The 22,968-nt window shown below is 42.8% G+C and overlaps 1 protein-coding gene across 1 annotated transcript in view; it reads left to right on the forward strand.

Moving 5' to 3' along the window:
• BLOC1S1 (biogenesis of lysosomal organelles complex 1 subunit 1) overlaps positions 1–14,105 on the forward strand; it is a 28,501-nt gene extending 14,396 nt beyond the window's left edge. The window contains exons 3-4 of the mRNA XM_088480431.1: positions 2,274–2,406; positions 13,640–14,105. Of these exons, the coding sequence (XP_088336557.1) occupies positions 2,274–2,406; positions 13,640–13,750 (244 nt within the window). The 3' untranslated portion in view covers positions 13,751–14,105. The remainder of the gene's footprint in view (positions 1–2,273; positions 2,407–13,639) is intronic.
• The last annotated feature ends 8,863 nt before the right edge of the window (positions 14,106–22,968 follow it).

The following is a 22,968-nucleotide window of genomic DNA, read 5'->3' on the forward strand; positions in this document are numbered from 1 at the left end:
CCGTGCATGCAGGGTGGTTTGATGTGCTGACCCACATACACAGAGCATAGGTCTCCCGAGATTGGCTTTCCCAGGTCAGTCAGAGGTACAAAGGGCTCACCCACATTCCTTCCCTCTCTTCCTCTTCTTACTTCTCTTATTAAAATATTAAATATGACAGTCATCAGATTACTTGATTGATGTCACCAGTACTTTTTTTGTGATGTGCTCAACAGACTGATTACCGGCACCATTTATTTCCTGAAAACACTAAAGCTGGGTACACATTTAACGATGTGTACCCAGCCGACCTATTGTGCAGCAAGACCCGGCGGGGGTCCCGTCATTGGCAAGTGAATACACACTTGCTGATGTTGGGAGCAATGACAGGGCAATGGGAGCCATGCTGCATTCGGCAGCCTGCCCCCCCGCTGACTGTCGCCCATCGGACCTGCATGCAGGTTGGGCGGTGTCGCTGATGGCGCGCGGAAGCACACACCATCGGTCTGTACACACTGGACGATGTGGACAATATATCATCCAATCCGCCGGATTGGACGACATATCGGCTGCATATCGTCTAGTGTGTACCCAGCATTTGTTATACTGCTAGTATATTTTAACACTCAAAAGAAGTATATCACCAGAATCGTCCATTCCAGCTTCTTAATCAATCAGAGAGGCACTAACCTGACCACATGACCTTCAGCAGATAAGGTGAGCTTTTTACCAGTAGAGCTGGGCAACCGTGACATTTACATACTAGTGTGCAGTAATCACCAGTACATTGGCAATGCATGCTGCCACACAGGATGCCCAGCACACTCAGGCACATAATCTTTGTCTGGAACACGTAACCAGCTTGCTATGTGATTTTTCATGTGTTTGTAATCAGAAAATTATATACGTAGTAACAGATTTATATTATGACTATTAAAGTGTAGCCAGATTATGGTAATTGCCTGTCACTGCTTTTGATAGTGTCAGACTGAGATTCTTAAAGGTGATCATTCTGGGCTAAGAGTGCAGCAAGTGTCATGTCTGGATATTTCTAAACTAGTATTGTCCATTCTAAATTGTCCACTATGTGGCACTGTTCCACTATTGTTTCTTGGTGATGCCGTACTTCACAAATCAAACCAGAAATGTCTGTATGTAAATTAAGCTTTTTTTGTTTGTTTGTTTTTCTTAGGAACTGGGTATAATTCCATTTCAAAGTGAAATTCCGATTCTAGTTGCATTGTTCAGGGATTTTTTTTTTTTTTTTTTTAACTTAGACTGGTCGCCCTATAGATTGTAAGCTTGCGGACAGGGCCCTCTTACATCTTTTTCTGTTTGTTATTACCCAGTCTCGTTTTATCACTTTTTTTGTTCAAAATTGTAAAGTGCAGCTGAATATGATGGTGCTATATAAGTATCTAATAATAACAATAATAATGTATATATGCACACTGAAATGTTTCTGATAACATAGATAATTTTAGACCTAATTGGCCATAAGTTATGAAGCCATACATCTACGGGCCGATTCCCTGTTCTGCAGAGGCCAATCCGATTCAGCGATCAAAAAAGCAGATCAGCGGACATTGATGATCTGCTATCTGTCTCGGGAATCGGCAAATTACAGCATGTTGAAAAACCCCGACTCGCCAATTTCAAACATTTTTGGTTTGGAATCAGTAAATCGGGATTATCCAACATGTTGGATTTCACAGATGCTCCAATCCAAGCATCGGCAGAATGAGGACTTGTGCCGATAGCTGCCTGATGTATGGGCCCCATTACAGTGTGGGTGCTCCTGAAAATGACAATCCACATAAACCACTGAATAGAATCAGAAGCAGACTGGGGGGGGGGCTGCTGTATCTAGTTGTGTAATGGCAGCATATGACATTGATTTGTTCATCATCCATCCAAATAAGGGAGAGATTTAATTACCATCGGCAGCTTGCGTTGCGAGTATATCGGCCAGTTACTGTAGGCTGATTCTGCTAGCACCTCTATAAGGCGGCAAGCAGGATCAGCCTTCCATGATAACCACGTTTTGTGTCTAATTGAATCTGCCCCTTATTGTACATCCAGCAGCTAGGCCTGAGTGCTGGTTGGTTTCATAAAACTGGCCATGCATGTGATCTAGCCACTGGCCAGCATTGCTTTATATATGGGAGCATCTACAATACTGTCAGACAAAATGTGCCTGTTATTTACACTAGATTCATCCAAGAGAAGAAATCCCAAATATTACATACAGTATATTGCATCAGCTCTCACCTTCTTTCCCTTTACCAATGCAGTGTAGCGCAGGCCTATGTGAATCAAAGGAAGCTGGACCATGAGGTGAAGACACTACAGACACAGGCTGCACAGTTCGCCAAGCAGACTACACAGTGGATCAGTCTAGTGGAGAACTTCAACCAGGCTCTGAAAGTGAGTTCCTTCTCCAGTGATATAAGTATATAGGCCTTGGTGAAGTGCACTGTCATCTATTTATTTTTTAAAACAATTTTAAAGTTTTCCATGTCTTGCAATATTCCCTATTTAAAAACTGGGACACATTAGACGAAGCCTCCTAACTACCCTGCATCTGATCTGCATCATGATTCCTGGTAGACTACACTGCTTAGTCTGCTGTAGAAATTGGACTGGTAAGGATATATGCTCCTCGCAACCGGCAAAGGAGAAACATCATGTTATAGGATAATCATTCTGAAATAATCTAGTGCTGCTGCTGGACTTTGGTTTAAATGCACTATGTAATGGATTAAACAGTGATACAACATTAAGGGGTCTATTTACTAAGCCTTGGATGGAGATAAAGTGAACGGAGATAAAGTCCCAACCAATCAGCTCCTGACATGTCACAGGCCGTATTTGAAAAATGACAGTTAGGAGCTGATTGGTTGGAATATTCTCTCCGCTCACTTTATCCTCTTTCCAAGGCTTAGTAAATACGCCCTAAGTGTTGTGACTAACCTCTTTTGTAAGCACAGCTGTGACGTACAGGCATGAAGCACACAATATGAATCATCAGGAATTAACAGGTCTCTGTGTTAGCCTCATTTATGGGACTGATGTTATTACATGTGTTGGTTTTGTGTGTGAGCTGTTTTCATTACTTTGCTCAGAGTATGCCTAAACATTGACCTCTTTGCTGAAGGGCATCATGAGGTCTCAAAATTGGTTCCTTTAAAAGTATATGATGAGAACAGGGTCCGCTATATCTGAGCAGAAGCAATGTTCAACACTTTCTGCAGTGTGGAAATTGCCTTATGCTGCCTGAACATGCTCTTCTGCTGTATCCAGGCAACTACTTACTGCACTCACTGCTTGGACACTGCAAGTGCTCCCCTGTCTGTGTGCTGCTCTTGTTGATTGATCTTTGTTGATCAGAACACTTTGGACTGGATCAGCTCGGGTACATTGTAATTTTGTCCTCATTCATTTTGTATTGCCTTTTCCAATTGTGTCACATCTATCCACATTAATAATTTGTTTATAAACTAATTCCTGCACCCACTACTCACATACCTCTCCTTTATATATCACTTTTGGAGCTGCGCTCATACATTAGCAGCACTGTTCTTTACATGTATTTTTGAACATTTAACAACTTTAATCCACACTGACTCTATATCTCACTGTCTCTACATCACACAGCCTCCACATTACACTGTCTCTATATCACACTGACTCTATATTTCACAGCCTCCACTCCAGTTTACATCTCAATTATTACCTTGTCCACAGCATGAACACCCTTACTTCACACAACCCCCATATTCTATGTCCACATAATCCTCTACTTTATCCGTCCCTCTCTTCCCCCTCCTGTTTCCTCCACTTGCTGTTCTTCCTTTTTTTCTCTCATCAGTCTGCTTCCAACCCTCTGCTTCTTTCCCCCACTTCTCCTATACCTCCACTCTCAACCACCTCCCTCCATGGTCTTGTTACCCCACTACTAAGCCCCATTCCCTCCTCGTTCTGTCTGTCACCTCCAGGGCTGCCAAGAGAAATTCTGGGCCCGGGTACTGCAACATCCTGTGGGACCACATCATGTATGGCTGCACCCATTTGTGAGTGGGTCTAGCATGTGAGATGCACCCACTCACAGGAGCATGGCATAGCACCCAGCAGCTGGAACTAAAGTAGTCACTACTGTATTAGGATGGCGGGACAGTCCCATAATAGCTGCATTTCTTGTCAGGCTGTATATAGATGCTAAAATGTAACACACAAATTAAAGTGCTTCTACTTTACTTTGTACATCTCTCATGTAAATAACACAAACAATCTATTTTCTATCATAGAGATAGATGTATGAAGGACTTAATTTTTACATAACATCAGGTCGTCTTATACACACACATTCCGCAGCACATATCCTAACCCACTGCTCCATGCTCCTTCTTCACTATCTACCCCTCTGTGTCACCCCTGTCTGTCTGCCCTTCCCCTTTAGAATGTAAGCTCTCACGAGCAGGGCCCTCATCCTCACGTGCTTCTCCTCCCCCTACTTATAGTATAATTTACTCCTAACTCCCTACAATGGCACCTACCACCTGGTTGCTCATGTCCTGCTGCTTGTGTTTTGCAGCTGAGTTTATAACCTTGTCCTTGTCCTGCATTGTTTTGTATTACTATTAACTGTTTTTCTTGTGTGCTCATTTATGTACTGTGTAAGGCGCTGCGGAACCTTTGTGGCGCCATATAAATAAAGGATAATAATAATAATGTAGTTTGTGCCCTGCTCCTTAGTTTGTAGAGAACACCCTCACTCCACCCAACTCCTCCCCACAGCCTGTACAAACTGCTCTTGCAAAACCAGCCATCTTGCTCTGCTAACCTATGGAGATAATGTAGACACACGTGTGTTACAGAAGCTGATTTTAGTGCAAATTGTATTTTATTGTAGAAAAATCTGTAAAATAACAATACAATTACTTATAGACAATATCCGGGTCGTTGCCGGAAAAGACAATATAGAAAAAGTAAGACACTGGAAAATGTTAAAACTCAGTCACAAAAATTGCCAGTGACATCACAAAATATCACAACAGAAGACCCATTTATATAGAAAAAAAAGAATAAAAAATAAAAAGAATGTAGACACAACACAAGTAGACAAAGACATAACTAGACAACAAGGTGAGAGGAGGGAGGAAGGGAAGGGAATAGATATAATAAATCGGGAAGAAAAAGAGCAGTCACCTCAGATCACATAATATAGTCTCAGGTTTATCAGTACTTATTAAAAAGGGATTAAGAGAAATGTAATGAAAAAAAGTTAAGTATAGCCGTTAATTAATGTCTGAACCAAATGCAAGGGCGCAGATTTTATCATTATTTGGGACTGATCTAGGAAATTGAAGGGCGGGAAGCGGATAAGATATTTTTGAAGAACACCGAGTCCTTGAAATCCATCCAGCGACACCAAGTATCTCTGAAGGACTCATAATCACCATCAGCAGAGGACAGTATATCATCCATGTCCATATATAGATCCAGCCTAGTGAACAATTCCATAACTGTCGGAGGAGAGGAGGAGCGCTATTTCACCGGAATAACTGCTTTAGCAGCGTTGTTCAAATGGTATAATAAAGTTTTCTTGTACTTTGAGAGGGGCCTAGATGATAGGTGAAACAACCAAAACGTTGGCTCAGTAGGGACCGGTTCGTATAAAATTTTTGCAGAAAGGTTGAGGACTTCATTCCAAAAAGGCTGAAGGATAGGGCACTGCCACCAGATATGGAGTGGATTACCTGGGGCCCCAGAGCAGCGCCAACATATATTCGGGACCCCAATCCCCATCTTGGAGAGAGTATCTGGACATCTATACCAACGTGATAACAATTTATATTGAGTCTCCCTAACGCCAACACTAGGAGAGCAAGCGTGAGCCAACTTAAATATTTTCTCCTACTCATCGTCAGTTAGGTCGACTCCAAGCTCCAGTTCCCAGACCTTGGTAAAATTGGGGAGAGAGAGGATAGCGTCTGCTGAAAGAAAATTATAAATCAGCGAGATAGTGTGAATCGGAGGGACAGGGCTAATACATAATTGCTCAAATGGCGTACAGGGCAAGCAGAGAGTTTTAGGGGGACCAAGAGACTGCAGAAAATGACGTAACTGGAGGTAGTGCCAGTATTCCCGAGAGGGTATATTCCATTTCCCACAGACCTCATCAAAGGGCACAAAGTTACCGCCACTCACCAGCTGTCCGAACCTAAAAAGTCCTGCCGCTAACCAGGGGTGAAAAATCTTAACGTCCATACCTGGGAGGAATTGTTCGTTAAAAAGGAATGAGGTGAGGGAGGAGTGGGATGAAGATATCGAGGGGGACTTTCGTAATGTTTTCCAAGAGCTTAAAGTAGGGCCTATGGTAGGATGAGAGATTTTGGGGAGGACAGGGAGCCATGGGGCTATTAATAAGGGGATCTTCAGCATCTGATTCTCAATTTGCACCCATTGTTTAGAGGTGTCTGGTCTGACCAGGACAAAATTCTGTGTAGGATGCAGGCCTGGTAGTAACCTTTAATATTTGGGAGGCGTAAACCCCCTTGCTCTTTATGGCGGAACATGACATCTAATTTCAAATGTGGCCTGCCACCTCCGCAGACAAATTCTCTAATGAGGGCCTGGACTTCCAGAAACCATCTTGGAGGTAGTTGAATTGGGAGGGTTTGTAACAAGCAAAGGATCTTGGGGAGAGAATTCATTTTGAGAATGCCCAGCCTCCCAAACCATGAGAAGGGTCCTGATTTCCATAATCTCAAATTCGAATGTATCTCGTTCAGGAGGGGAGTGAAATTGGCCTCAAACAGGTGGGAGAGATCTCTAGTAAGATGAACTCCTAGATATGCAAGTTGGGAAGGGTGCCAGGTGAAAGGGAATGCTGATTTAAGGCCTGAAACCATCTGTGGAGATGCCGTAATATTTAAGGCCACCGATTTAGAGTAGTTGACTTTAAAGTTGGAGAGATCTCCAAATATCCTAAATTCCTCCACCAAATTCGGTAGAGAAATAACAGGATTTGTAATTGCGGCCAATAAATCATCGGTAAATAAAGCTAATTTATATTCATCGCTATGTAACCTAAAGCCAGACACGTTCAGATTCAGTCTGATCTACCTTGAGAGAGCCTCCATACAAACAATAAAAATCAGGGGGGATAAGGGACAACCCTGTCTAGTTCCAATATTAATGGAGAAGGAGTCAGAAAGGGAGCCGTTAACCCTAATGCGGGCAGAGGGAGAACGAGCAAGGATGCGTTGAAGGCAAATAGGGCCTAGTCCCAAGTGTCTCAATATTCCAGATATAAAACTCCAATCTATCCTATCAAATGCCTTCTCTGCATCAGTAGACAGTAGGATTGCTGGGGTGTCAGTAGACGAGATATAATGAATAAGGGCTATAATTTTGGATCCATTGTCCCTAGCTTCCCGGCCTGGGACAAACCCCACCTGATCATTATGAATCAGAGAAGGTAGGAAATGCTTTAATCTGTTTGCTAGAAGTTTCGCATATAGTTTAACGTCTATGTTAAGAAGGGAGATTTTATGGTAACTGGGACAGAGGGAGGGGTCCTTGCCTTCCTTAGGGATGACCGTTATGTGGGATTCTAGGGATTGGCCTGAAAAGGGGGTCTTATCGGAAACCGAATTAAAGGCCTCCAACAATGGGAGAGCCAGTTTGTCCTTAAAAGCTTTATAGTAATTTATAGAGAATCCGTCAGGGCCAGGACTTTTCCCGGAAGGGGTGGATTTAATAGCTTCCAATAACTCAGGTAGAGTGAAAGTTCTCTCAAAGTCCCCGCTGGCAAGGTCGTCCAGCCTGGGAAATCCAATTCTAGTGAGGTAGGCCTCAATGGCCTGTTGTTTCCCAAGAACATCAGGAAAGGCAGAGGGGGCAGGTAAATTATACAATGCCGAATAATATGAGCAAAAAGCTTCTGCAATCTTATGGGTATCATGGAAAACGAATCCCCTCCCATCTTTAATAGAAGGGATAAAGGAACGGGCTCTTTGAGTTCGCAGAGCTCTTGCTAACATCTTTCCGGGTTTATTGCCCCAACAATATCGATTACGATATTTTCGAAAAGAATGTTTGACCTTTTCCAGTAGAAGTTTATTTAAGGCTGAACGAGCTTGGACTAAATCCACATAAACATCAGAGGAAAGGGAGGTTTTGTGAGTAGATTCCAAAACCTGTATTTTCTGCAATAAATATTCTATCTGTCCCAACCTTTGTTTCTTTAAATAGGAACCAAGTTGGATACATTTTCCTCTAAGGACACATTTATGGGCTTCCCATATAGTGAGGCTAGATACATCCGGGCTGATATTACATTCTAGATATGTATCAATGGCCTCTTCCAACTGAGATCTACAGTAAGGGTCAGACAGAAGGGACTCATTAAAATGCCAGGATCTGGTGATTGGATCAGAAAATCCAAGGGAGATGTCTACCCTCACCGGAGCATGGTCAGACCAGGTTGTCACTCCGATAGAAGTGTCTTGTATCAAGTGGAGAAATCTATGGCCAACTAATATGTAATCTATCCTGGAATAGGACTGATGGGAACTAGAATAATATGAGTAGTCCCTGTCTAGTGGATGTGAAATACGCCAGACGTCGGACAGCTGATGAGTATAAAGCAACCGTCTTACCTTCCTTGATGTTCAACAAGGGACTGTTGAGGAGCCTGATGAGGTGTCCAGGAGATGGTCCAGAACCCAGTTAAAGTCTCCACCTACCATCAAGATCCCCTGTTGGAGTGTATCAACTTTATCCAGAACCCTCTCAAGAAAGGTTGGCTGACCCTGGTTTGGTGCATAAATATTAACAAATGTGAAAGGTTGATTAAAAATAGAGCATTTAACCAGTAGGCATCTCCCCTCCTCCAAATTAGTGACTGGCAAATGTTTAGCGAATAGAATAGCAACTCCCTTAGATTTCGATTGGGAATAATTACTATAATATGTTATAGGGTAAAATTGATTACTAAGTCGAGGAGCAGAGGGGGAGTGATGGAAGTGGGTTTCCTGTACAAAAACGATATCTGCTCTATCAGCATGAAAAGAACGAAGGGCCTGGGTTCTCTTTTCTGAGATATTCAGTCCCCTGGCATTAATAGAGACTATGCGGAGTGAAGCAGCCATATGTGGAAAGTAGGGCTAAAGCTACATGATACAAAAGAATAGATCTGATAAAACAATAAAATTAATAGAGGGACTAAATAAGAGAAAAAGGAGGGAAAGGGAGAAAACAAGAAGAGATGAGGGGGAGACAAAAAACAGAAATTGCAATAATATAGCAAAACATTGATGAGAGGAAAAAAAAACTGCCGGACAATAAGGGGACCACCAGGGAACCCTTGTCACGGGAAAAATTAGCTGTAGGGGGCACACAGGGGTAGAGTGTCCACGCCATCTAATAGAAAAAGAAAAAATCACAATAGTAGAAAACACAATATTATTATTATAAATTGAATAAACATAATCACATAACTCCTCATAGAAGAAGTAAATGTAGTCAGAATATCTCCATAAACAGGCAAATAGAGAAAAGGTATATAGTAGCAATTTAACTAGGAAATTATGTAACTTATTTAATCTGATATATCTGACTATAAATGGACCTTGAGAAAAAGAAAAATAGGTAAATGAAAGATGGTCTAATAAGCCTCTAGTAACAAAAGAGGCCTGAGAGGCCCAATTCTAAACATTTCTGTAAAAACATTTCTGTAAATAAAAAAAAAAAATTAGAAAAAAGAGCCAGTAATGGATACCGCCTCAATGAAGGGGGACCTCATAATATATGAAACGTATATCAAGTGGGGTCTGATGCTGGAGGGGGGTCAGGACCTTTAGGTTTCAATTTATGGTGCTGTACTTCTTGCCAACGGTCTCTTCTCGGACGGCCAGGAGGAGCAAGTAGAGGAAGTGAAAAGGCCTGCCAATTGGGAAGTGTAATAAGCTCCACGCCCAGAGCAGAACAGAAAATCAGGTAAGTTCTCGGGAGACTGGAGAACTAGATGTTTACCGGCATGAGTGACCTGTAGAGAGAACGGGAATCCCCATCTATATTTGATTTCTTGTTTACGCAGGGAGTCTGTAAGGGGTTTCAATAACCGTCGTTGTTGGAGGGTCCGCCAAAAAAGGTCTTGAAAGATTTGTAGACGGGTACCATTGAACTCCACACCTTCCAGGTTGCGGAATTTACGGAGAATCTCCTCTTTTTGTGAGAAGTAGTGGACCCGGCAAATAACGTCTCTTGGACGATCAGTTGCAAGACCTTCGGACACAGAGCTCTATGAGCACGATCAAATTCCACAGGATCATTGGGGTCAAGCTCCAGTATTTCTACAAAAATGTTACTTAGGGCATCAATCAAACCAGATGGAGGGACATCCTCAGGAAGCCTCCGGACACGAATATTGTTTCTGCGGCTTCTGTTGTCCAGGTCATCCAGTCTGTTTTGCAATGTCCTCATGTCTAATGCTTGTTGGGAGATTAACTCTTGAAGATGAGATAACTGGTTGTCGACTGACTCTTTCTCCTCTTCAAGGGTAACCATGCGGAATCCCAGATATTTTACATCAGCTTGTACTAACGAGATCTGAGTCTGCATAGAGTCCTGGATTCGCGACTCCAGAGCCTGCATGTCTTGTTTATAGGGGAGAGATCGGACGTGGGTTAATACTTCTGTAATTTCCCCTCGTAATTGGGACAATTGAGCATGAGGGTCGCTGGGTACGGGAGAGAGGGCCATGGTGGGAGAGGTGATCTGCACAGGTGAGGAGTCAGCAACAGGTGAATCCGCAATATGTGAGATGGATAGATATGAACGAAGGTTACGTTGAGAAGAATCGGCCTTTGGTGTCCGAGGATCTTTTTTCTGCGTAACTGTCTTGGTCCTGCCCATCAGGAATAGACTTGAGGAGGAGTCATAAGGTCATGTAGTGTGTTAGATAGATGGATGGCGGGTAACACATTCCCCTGTTAGTAAGACTACATAGCAAGCATGAAACGGTCACATAGAGCCTCCGGGCTCACATTATAGCTCCACTGAAAAGGGGGACAAATTACATAGGAAGCTTTTGGTGAGCAGGTGAAGGCAGGCAGAGATGGTGGAGTGGAAGAAGGAAATTAATACATATATACAAACACACACACGTGTGTATGTGTATGTGTATGTGTATATATATATATATATATATATATATATATATATAAATATGGAACAATTTCCTCTAAAAATTATGTAGTGACAGGAACTCGCCACAGGAGGGAGCCAAGCCCACATAGAGCAGGGGTTTTATATCTTGTAAGTTAAGAACTGTCGAGGTGCTGTAACCCCTTAACACCACTTTTAAGGGCACAATATAACAGCCTTTAGGCAGAGTGAGGGAGTGGATTATGTGATAGCCCCCAAGGCATGTAGAATAAGAGCGGTGCAAAGGGGACTGAGCTGGTGAGAGATATGTATGAGCTCACCACTTCCAGGACACCACCTCCAGGGCAAACACCCTGGCACCAGGGGGGGCACCAGCAGGACTCCGCAGGGCCACAGCCGCGACACCACAATCAGGAGCCAGCAGTCAGCAGGATCTCCCAACACAGGGCTCCAGGAACCCCGCCAGGTGCAGCAGGGCGGGGGTGCAGCACGGGGTCTCCGGTGGGTGTTGTTGGTAGTTCAAGCCGTTGGAGGCAAGGATGATAAGTTCCACCTGATGTCCCCTATGCGCGGGGAGGGTCAGCTGTCCACGGGTGTAGCGGCGGGACCAGGCGCCGCAGACCCAGAGACACCGCCGTGATGTGTCCGGAAATAAAGCCCCCGGCTTCAGGAGGTTGGGAAGGCCACAACCCGCACAGGGCTCCAGGAAGGCCGTGCCTGGTGCAGCAGAGCGGGAGTGCAGCACGGTGTCTCCGGCGGGTGTCGTCAGCAGTTCAAGTCGTTGGAGGCAAGGATGGTAGGGTCCACCCGATGTCCTCTATGCGGAGGGAGGGTCAGCTGTCCACGAGTGTAACGGTGGGACCAGGCGCCGCGGACCCAGAGGCACCGCTGCAACGGGTCCGGAAATAAAGCCCCCGGCTTCAGGAGGTTGGGAAGGCCGCAACCCGCAAAGGCAGTTAGAATACCTTCCGATTCTGCGGACCCTTCTCCTTTAGTGTGGGCAGGTATAAGGCCAATGTGGGAACAAGCAGGGGTGTCAGGAACAGCAGAAAAGGCACTTTTAAAGGTGGTCAGGAAGGAGCTCTCTTAAAACGCGTCTCCCATCAGTGCTTGCTAGGCCACGCCCCCCCACAGAAGCTGATTTTAAGCTGTGCAACAGGCAATTCCATTGGTAATATTTAAACCCGAAATTGTCATGTTTTTTATGAATAACTTTATCCATATTTTGAATGCCTTTTCTACAATGTGTGTAAATTCTTTCACTAGCTCCGGTATAGCTTGCCATGGTGATGAGAGCAGTAGACAGTAGTATTATCACTAGAATAACTGATTGCCTTAATTGTAAACACCTGGGTTATTAAAGGACATCATCAGGGTTAGGGATAAAGTAGAGATGTGTGTGGACCCCCGTGTTTTGGTATAACCAAACTCAAATATTATAGTTTTGGCAAAACTACCCTCAAAATTTATAAAAACCGCTAAAATCATGTACTTTGGACCTGTTTACATGCAATCCAAAACCAGAGTTCTGGTTTTTAGATCACAGATCCAAACTTATGGGTAAACTCGAACCAGGGCTCTGTTCTACTCAGAACCACAAAAGTGATCCGAGCCAGGACTCGTTTGGTATCTGAACCCCAAAGTTCAGCTGAGTTCGGTTTTCAGCAAAACTGAACTGACCTGCTCATCTCTAGTATAAAGAAGCTTTACTGACACCACTGGTGTGATTTTGTTGCAGGCAGCACTAGTAACGTCTAGATACTTGGTAACATCCAAGTTCTGTTTACTATAAACATTTTGGAGATCTCCCATGATTTTGTACTAGGACCAGCATCTTGCCGAGAGACCCCATGGGGTCTTAAACTGACTTTTCCCAGACTCCGTATGCAGTGGCCAATATGAACAGCTAATTATTGATAATACAGCTAACTATTGTAGAAACATTTTCACTGGCCGATGACCAGATCTGATCAGTGGTGTCCTCCTGTCCCCTTAATAGAAAGGCATGCTATCTTTTTTTTTCCTTACCATAAGAGCCCAAGTACTTTCAATGCAATACATTTCGCATCTTAAAGTTCAACTTTTGCCAGCATTTCCAAGCAAACGTCAAGCAATGTAAGAAAAGCTTCAAACACACAATAGTGGCACATAATTGAAAACAGTGATCCATCACGTTCTTGATTAATTAAGCATAAGCGAGGCTAAGCTGAGCAGCGTTTTATATAACGTTGGTTAAATAAGTGATCCTAAAGTGGAAGCAGACTTTGATGTGACAATTTCCAGCGTATCTACATTCCCACAAAGCTAAGCACAGATTGATTTACTACGTGCAGCACCAAGGACCATAACTTAGGCATGCACCTTGACATAGGCTACGCCAAATAGTAGCAGTAAAATAAGCATTGCTCTTCTGAAAAGTGAAACACATGGTAAGGAACACCATCTATGCTTCAACAATAACCTGTACTGCTTGCATTTCTTATAGGAGATTGGTGATGTGGAGAATTGGGCCAGAAGTATTGAAAAGGACATGCGTATAATTGCCACTGCATTGGAATATGTGTATAAGGGCCAGCTGCAGCCTTCTGCCTCCTGAGCTGCAACACTGTGGGAGACTGGAACAAAAGATTCAACAAGCCTGATTGTTTTTGTACCATAACTTGGTTTAAAGTGTTTGCGGTTTACTTGATTTGAATGACGGATCCTATGCAAATACTAACTTGCTGTGGTTTTAAAGACCTTATGGATATTTTGGAAAACTGAACTCTTTATTGTAGAATGGTTCCAAGGCTTTATACTGTGTCCTCTAAATGTATTAGGCTTATCGGCTACACTTTACTTCTAAGCTGTCAACTGAGGACTAATCTGGATGCACTGTGCAACATAGCAATGAATAACCAACATTTTATAGTTGGAAAATAATAAATGTACCAACTATTTGTGTAAATATCTGAATTGATTTTGTATTTTGACTCATGAAATGACCTGAGAAAACAAATGGTTACATTGAAACCTAGACAAATGAAAGGAAATAGTTGGGTAGATCAGGTTATTTGGTCCTTAGGTCGAACTACTAGAATTTAGAAAGGCTGCTGCTTTCAGGAAAAAGACCTCTCGCATTAAGCTAAGGTGTTACCAGCTGATCTGATGTTTTCCAAGCCAAATCAATAATATTTTTTGGAAAGGCAACACTGTACAATAACCATCAGACTCGCCAATATGATCATTCAGATATTTAAAATTGTGGGTTTAATTCAATCCATGTTGCCCCCAGTGGCAGTCTGAAGCCCTCCTGTAGCTCTGCCCATAAGATGCTTGATATGTTGAATAGGCAGTGGTAAAATAAATCTCAACCATTGTCTAAGATTTAAGTAGCTTAAAAATTTTACTTTGTAATTTTTTTATCTTTACTTCCTCAGTCAAATAAGGAAGGTCAAAGTGATTGCTGGAAGGGGGAAGTTGAGTAGTTGTGAGAGGCAGTGGTATTATTGCCATAGTGTCACACAATGAAAAGGTGGAAGGACAACCCTAACATCACGTTAGGTTACATGTTGGTACTGCGTAGACAATAATGACCAAAGAGACAACCTGCTGGATTAGGAGGACATACGTATTCATGACCTTGTGGGTCATGATGTCTTTATTAGACATTGCTACTACTGGTGACTATAATTCCATTGCCCCACATCTATATCTAACATGCAATCCTTTGGAGAAGTTGAAAGCCATATTAGATGCGCCAATATGTATAGGTAGTGTTCAGGGTGCTGATCAATGAAGTGGGCACATTCTAATTTTGAAGAGTAAAACTTTGGACGATATGTGTCGCTATAGCTGTGCAGTGTATTATGAATTGGGTATATTTAAGTTTAGCATAGTATTATATGTAATATTACCATTTCGCCACTCCATATGCCCCATCAATGCCCCTCTGTCCCCCACATACTCTTTCAATGCCAATCAGACCATCCCATGTAGCCCATCCACCAATCAGGCTACACGACACATAGCGTGCAATGTACAGTCAGGTCCATAAATATTGGGACATTGACAGAATTTTCAGATTTTGGCCTCTATTCACCACCACAATGGCTTTGAAATGAAACAAACAAGATGTGATTTAACTGCAGACTTTTAGATTTAATTTGAGGGTAATTATATCCAAATCAGGTGAACGGTGTAGGAATTACAACGGTTTCTATATGTGCCTCCCACTTTTTAAGGGGCCAAAAGTAATGGGGCAAACTAAACAATCCTAAATCTAACTTTCACTTTTTAATACTTTGTTGCAAATCCTTTGCAGGCAATTACAGCCTGAAGTCTGGAACGCATAGACATCACCAGACGCTGGGTTTCATCCCTGGTGATGCTCTGCCAGGCCTCTACTGCAAATATATTCAGTTCCTGCTTGTTCTTGGGGCATTTTCCCTTCAGCTTTGTCTTCATCAAGTGAAATGCATGCTCAATCGGATTCAGGTCAGGGGATTGACTTGGCCATTGCATAACATTCCACTTTTAGCCTTAAAAAACTCTTTGGTTGCTTTTGCAGTATGCTTCGGGTCATTGTCCATCTGCACTGTGAAGCGCTGTCCAATGAGTTCTGAAGCATTTGACTGAATATGAGCATATAATATTGCCTGAAACACTTCAGAATTCATTCTGCTGCTTTTGTCAGCAGTCAAATCATCAATAAATACAAGGGAACCAGTTCCATTGGCAGCCATACATGCCCACGCCGTGACACTACCACCACCATGCTTCACTGATGAGGTGGTATGTTTTGGATCATGAGCATTTCCTTCTCTTCTCTTCCCATCACTCTGGTACAAGTTGATCTTTGTCTCATCTGTCCATAGGATGTTGTTCCAGAACTGTAATGGCTTTTTTAGATGTTGTTTGGCAAACTCTAATCTGGTCTTCCTGTTTTTGTGGCTCACCAATGGTTTGCATCTTGTGCTGAACCCTGTATATTCACTCTTGTGAAGTCTTCTCTTGATTGTTGACTTTGACACATGTACATCTACCTCCTGGAGGGTGTTCTTGATTTGGCCAACTGTTGTGAAGGTGTTTTTCTTCACCAGGGAAATAATTATTTTGTCATCCACCACAGTTGTTTACCGTGGTCTTCCGGGTCTTTTGGTGTTGCTGAGCTCTCCGGTGCATTCTTTCTTTTTAAGAATGTTCCAAACAGTTGATTTGGCCACACCTAATGTTTTTGCTATCTCTCTGATGGGTTTGTTTTGATTTTTCAGCCTAATGATGGCTTGCTTCACTGATACTGACAGCTCTTTGGATCTCATATTGAGAGTCAACAGCAACTGATTCCAAATGCAAATGTCACACCTAGAATCAACTCCAGACCTTTTACCTGCTTAATTGATAATGAAATAATGAGGCAATAGCCCACACCTGTCCATGAAATAGCTTTTGAGTTGATAGTCCCATTACTTTTGGCCCCTTAAAAAGTGGGAGGCACATATTGAAACTGTTGTAATTCCTACACCGTTCACCCGATTTGGATGTAATTACCCTCAAATTAAATCTGAAAGTCTGCAGTTAAAGTACATCTTGTTTGTTTCATTTCAAAACGATTGTGGTGGTGAATAGAGGCCAAAATCTGAAAATTATGTCAATGTCCCAATATTTATGGACATGACTGTACATAATAAAACAATTGCTGCTTGGATGGTAACTCCTGGGGGAGAGGGGGCAGAAAAATATTGGCTTCCAGAGTGTAGCTTTCTGGCATAGGGCGCACTTATGCGGGCATTTAAGCAAAACTGTGAGCGGTTACAGTCTTCCTTCGCATTGTGCATATCAGGAGAGAAGGTACCCAGGCCAAGTCTGATGAGGGTGTACAGTGATGTGGGGTCCCAGGTGCTGCCAGAAAGCTACATGCCTTGGCTTTTACACCCTGCAGCTCTAGAATGGCCGCAGCTCAGCATGGATCTGGACCAGACCGCGTAAAGCTCTTCGTGATAGGGCAATCCCAGGGGGGCGAAGGAGGTGCCAAACTTGCTGCTTTAAAGAAAGCCGTGTGCCTGGACCTCCCAGCCAAACCACTCCCCTACTCCTCATTCACTTAGTAGCGCTTTTGAATAGGACAGGGCACAAAAACAACCTGGCAGGAACACTGATGTAGGGATGGCCACCTCTTCTTTGAATGATTTTACGACGTAGCCTTGTGCTTTTATAAATAATCTGTACTTTTTACATTATGTATTTTGTACTTTGTGATGCCCAAGCACATGACTGATTGACCTAATAACCAAAAAAGATGCTTTGATACACAATATAGCTCGTGCGCCATATTAGTGTTAACTAAGGACACAAGATGTGTTGCCTGAGGATTCTCTTTTTCTACAGGTGCAGACATGTCATTATATGCCTTTATATACTATTTACTAAAGGCAGCTGGTTATTGGCACGCATTTGACCAACCTTTCTCTTCCCATTTACAATGGTAAGGAGGGGCAGTGTGACATCACAGGCAGATATATATACTGAACACCTGCTGTTTTCTCTCAGCACAATTTCAGGCTTTGTTTTATGCCCTGTCTTTTCGTTGGTGGAGAGAGGAAGTTACCCATTAATGACAGCATTGTGTGAGAACATGCTCTGACCATCTGTTTGTGAGCTGCTGCAGTAACATCTCATAATAGCTTTGTCTTGCTCACAACTATGTTGGTTAATGTGCATTATTGATGTTGAGCTGACAGTTTAATCTAATGGGGGACTTCTGCTTTCTATTAATACGAGGAGAGAAAGCACAAAGTACTATTTTACAGTATTTTTTTTTATTTTTTTTTAAGTTCGTTGCTTTTAAGTTCCCAGTTAGGAAATTCATAGATACCACTTTATTCTAGCCAATGTTGCTGTGACATCTTTTGAAACTAAATCAATGGCGCCCTCCAGCTTTTTTTTTAAACCTAGGATACAGTTGTAGTTCTGAATCACCAAAAGATGTGGCACTCAAGACTATTGACAATAAGGGAACTTCCAACATAAAACCTTCTGTGGTTTGGGCACCTGCTCTTAAGGTACAGTATGATCTTACTACAAAGGACAAATATTGCTGGTAACTACATTTAGTTCCTTTTCTAGAAATGGCTCAGACTCACAGATTTTAACCACAATGCATCTATATAATATGCCACACATTCTCTATATCAGAGGTTCCCAAACTCTGTCTTCAAGCTATCCTCACAGTCCAGGCTTTAAGGATATCCATGCTTGACCACAGTTGACTTAATTAGTCACTCAGTCAATTTGATTTAGATCCTGTATTCTACCATGGATATCTATTAAACCTGAGCTGTTGGGGTGTCTTGAGAACCGCGTTTGGGAACCTCTTCTCTTTACTGTATGTTTTGGATAGTCGTCATGGGATTTTGTAAGGTACAGACAAATCAAATGATGCAAAATCCATGTAGGGATGTGTATTTGGAAACAGTGTGAGTACGCACATAGTAGTATATTTTGGATAAAAAATAATTTTTTGCTACTCGGCCATTTTGTGGATAGCTATATTAAATACTGGATATAAGTCCTGATTGAGTTGTACGCTATAAGCTTTGCTGCTGCTATGCGAAAATATGCTAATGCAGCAGGAGGCGTCTGAGGACAAAAGCTGCCTCCCGTTGGCATTACAGATCTGAGTGCTGCATCTTGAAGATGCAGCATCAGATCATGGTCGCAGCCATCGCTCATCAACCTTAGTTTACTCAGAATGGCCGCTGGAACTGCGCAGCTGGGGCCAGGAAATCATGCAGTGTCGTAGAGGATTCTGAGCATTCTGCACATGCCAAGTCCACCCGCCATCGGACTTGTTTGCTGAATCAAGCCATTAGCTTTATTGCTATTTGTCTACATAGTACCTTACACACATACTGTATCTACAAAGTATTCATACATGCAATACACACGACACTATTTGTTTGTCTGTCCGGTTATGCATCCGGACACCCCTGCACCAAATGAAATGAAACCAACGTGAGGTGGTCCAGTTGGATCCTGGCTAGGTTTTAGGGGGGTTATTGTCCCGGTCGTACCTCCCGTTGGTGTACACTGGGCAGAACTTTGACCCCGGGAGCCTGCTCTGAGCCTTCCACTGGATGGATTTGGACGAAAACTTCAGTGGTAAGATTGGATCCCAGAAGACTAGGGGATTGAGGTCCCGATTGGACCTCCTGTTGGTGTACACTGGGCAGAACTTTGACCCAAGGAGCCTGTTCTGGGCTTCCACTAAATGGATTTGAATGACATCACATGATTTGGACAAAAGACATACAAGGGGGTTGAGGTCCCAATTGGATCTCCCGTTGGTGTACGCTGGACAGAACTTTGACCCAGGGACACTGGGCAGAACGTTGACCCAGGGACCCTATTCTGGGCTTTCCACTGGATTGATTTGGATAAAAACTTCACAAAGGGGTGGCAATTGGTCTGGGATGCTTAATGGAGTGGTTGGGGTCCCAGTCGGACCTCACGGTGGAGAGCGCCAGGCAGAACTTTGACCCAGGGAGCCTGTTCTGGGCCTTCCACTGCGTGGATTTTCGTGACATCACATAATAAAATGTAATAACTTGAAGATGTGAACCCGGGCAACACTTTTTAATTCAGCTAGTAAGTAATACATAATTTACATTTATGGGAAATGTTTTATTGACATTATCTGGCACATAAAATAATACACTCTGTTAAGCAGGGCCAGGCTGGCCATCTGGCACTTCTGGCAAATGCCAGAAGGACCAATGGCCTCAGGGCCGGTTCAAGGAGTGCGGCTGCTGCTGCACAGGGTGGAAGTCACCTTCCGGACTTTGGAGGTGTCCCCGTCCTCCACCCCACTGCTGAAGTTAATGGTATGAGCTTAGGTAGAGGGAAGGAGTGGCGGCAGTGCAGCACGCGGTGCACATTATGGGCTGGTAATCCTTTCTGAGCAGCACCCGGGATACTATACTAAGAGACGGTGGCATGCCTTGAGGCCAAGCCCCTGTGACTCGCAGCACGTCCCTGTGGAACCTAACTACACCCGTTTTGAGAGTACGCGCGCCCACGGGGGACAGCCAGGGCTAAGCTACAGCACCAGTCCGTTCCTGCTTTTAAGTCTGTATAATGAGCACTGAAACTCAGGGATAAAGTAGTCCGAGACATTTTTCTAGACTCCATGTCATGGCTAGGCTACACTAGCAATGTTGAGCCATCCCTGATCACACTCAATCGCAGATCAAACATCACATGCTTCTTGAAGGAGAGATGCAGCACGTTTCTCACAGATCATAAAAGTGGCAACATACTTACCTGCCCTATGGGAGGCCATCTAATAGAGGAGTACATTAGAGGGACCATCAGCTTTTATTTACAACACTGAGCTGTGGTTATGTGCAGTAGATCATACAGTGCCATCACCACTGTGGCTTTTTGCACAACTGCAACAAAGAAATGAGTTTTAATCTGCACTTCCTGAAAGATATGTAATGAGGTAATATTGGGTTGTCTTTACCTAATAAGGAAGCTGTGGTAGACTTGTAAAGACAATAACACGTTGAGCTTAAAAAAAAAAATTATGATGATTTTGGAATAACAAACACATTTGTTATGGGCCCCACCTCACCCTTCTCAGTAGTGCAAATATCATGGAACTTTAACAGTGACTTTTACTGCTTTTTTAAATAAGTGATTACTAAAGCAAGAAGTAATACATATTTTACTATATGCTGTACCTGAGGATTACCACAGACCATTGATAAATGCTAGTGTGTGTGAGCACGGTCATCATACGAGTGCTCATCGCCTGGGACTCATCTGCTATACAACAAAATAGACCTAATTTCAGACATAAAAGCAAGTATTACCTGGAGATACACAAGCCCACCAGATACAGGTAATGCTATCTCTCAATTCAAAAAGCAAAATCCGGGATACAAAAAAGCTCCTCACACATCCCACCCAAATCCTGCCCACAAAACGAATTGGTAATACATCACATGATACGCCCAAACTTACCTTTAGCTTGCTGCATAGCTCCAGCAAGCTAATAAACTATACTGAAAAAAAAGCTAGTGACCATAAACAGGACACTCCTGTCATCTGCCAGCCAGTAAATGGAGATCTCTTAAATATAAGCCTCTAAATTTGTGCTAAAATCAGAATTCTTGATTGAGTACATTCGCAAATTAATGTGTGACTGACACATATACTTGTACATTGATTGAGCAAGTTGCTTTTTGAAGTATTGTTTGGGTAAGCACCCATGGGTGGCCTACAGACTACCTTAGGCTAAGTCTGGGCCACAAACGGGTGGTACACTACATGGCCAAAGTATGCCGAAATCCCTTCTAATTTGTCTTTGTTTTTTGTTATTTGAACTACACCCATTGTTTACACGTGCTTAAACTAAAGCATAAAGCCAGAGATTTCCATAGTCAATTTTTAGCAGTAGAATAGATTGCACTGAAGTGATCAGTGACCTTCAATGTGGCACTGTCATAGGAAGCCACTTTTGCAACAAATCTGCTGGAGCTGATCTAGTACACTGTGAGTTCTGTTCTTGTGAAGTAGAAGTGACTAGGAACAACAACAGCTGAGCAGTGAAGCAGTAGGATGTACCAGCTCACAGAAAGGGACTGTAGCATGTAAAAGTCACTTCCTCCCCGAATGCTTTCTGCAAACTTTACAGCTTGGTGGAGAGGAGATAATGTTTTGGGGGTGTTTTTAATGGTTATCCTGTGCCCCTTAGTTTCAGGGAAAGGACATATAATAAATGCTGCAAACTTTCATTCCATCTAGAATCTCTCTGAAACTAGTTTTGAAAATTAGGCAAGTATGCATTATATACAGTACAATGACATTCTACAGAATTGGGTGCTGCCAACCTTGTGGCAACAAGCACATAATGTTGACAGTCCACATAGTAAGGTCCATCAAAAGAATGGTTTTCTGAGGTTGGTGTGGATGAACTTAATTGGTCTGCACAGATCCCTGATGTCTACCCTATCGAACATCTTTGTGGTGAACTGGTTTGCAGACTGCGAGCCAGACCTTATCACCCAACATCTATGCCCGTCCTCACTAATGCTCTTGTGGCTGAATGGACGCGAATCACTGCAGCCATGTTCCAAAATCTAATGGGAAGCCTTGCCAGAAAAGTGGAGACTTAAAGCCGCAATGGTGGGACTAACTCCATATTACTGGCCATGGTTTGGAATGAGAAGTTCATATGTCCACATACTTTTGGCCATGTAGTCTATTACTTCCCTGCAGTACTGGGGCGTTCATTTGCTCTCAATATGAAGATTTAATGGGACTCAATGCTGGTACTCTCATTGCATGTATGACCATTCTACGCTTTATGAAAAGAAACACAATGGAGTCAGTTATTTACCATTATTGTTTATGGTGCAGGCTAATAAGGTAGACTCCTTGCTAATGCTGTTGGTGGAAGCAAGCAGTAAACACTATAAAACGTTTAATCCTTAGTAATTTAATTGTGCTTCATTGTCATGCTGTTGAGTCCGCCCTGTTCTTTTTTGTTCATTTCATGCCAAAATCAATGTTTTCAATTTTAGCAAGTGGTTGATGTAAACATTTAGAGCACTACCGTAGCATCATGATGAGCTGTATAAATAACATTTATCTCCTTTGTTCTCTGCTGTCACCTGCACAGCTTGTTCCTGTATTTTTCAGTTTTATGTGAGGAGTAAAAAATCCCTGTCTGTGTAAAAACAATGGGCTCATTCTCATTGCAACAACAATAATGAATAAAAAACCAAAATGGCATAGTACAGGTGGAAATACAACCCGTAACCTGTTATG

This window comes from Taudactylus pleione, unplaced genomic scaffold, assembly GCF_031769625.1.
Source record: "Taudactylus pleione unplaced genomic scaffold, aTauple2 ptg000005l, whole genome shotgun sequence".
Lineage (NCBI taxonomy): Eukaryota > Metazoa > Chordata > Amphibia > Anura > Myobatrachidae > Taudactylus > Taudactylus pleione.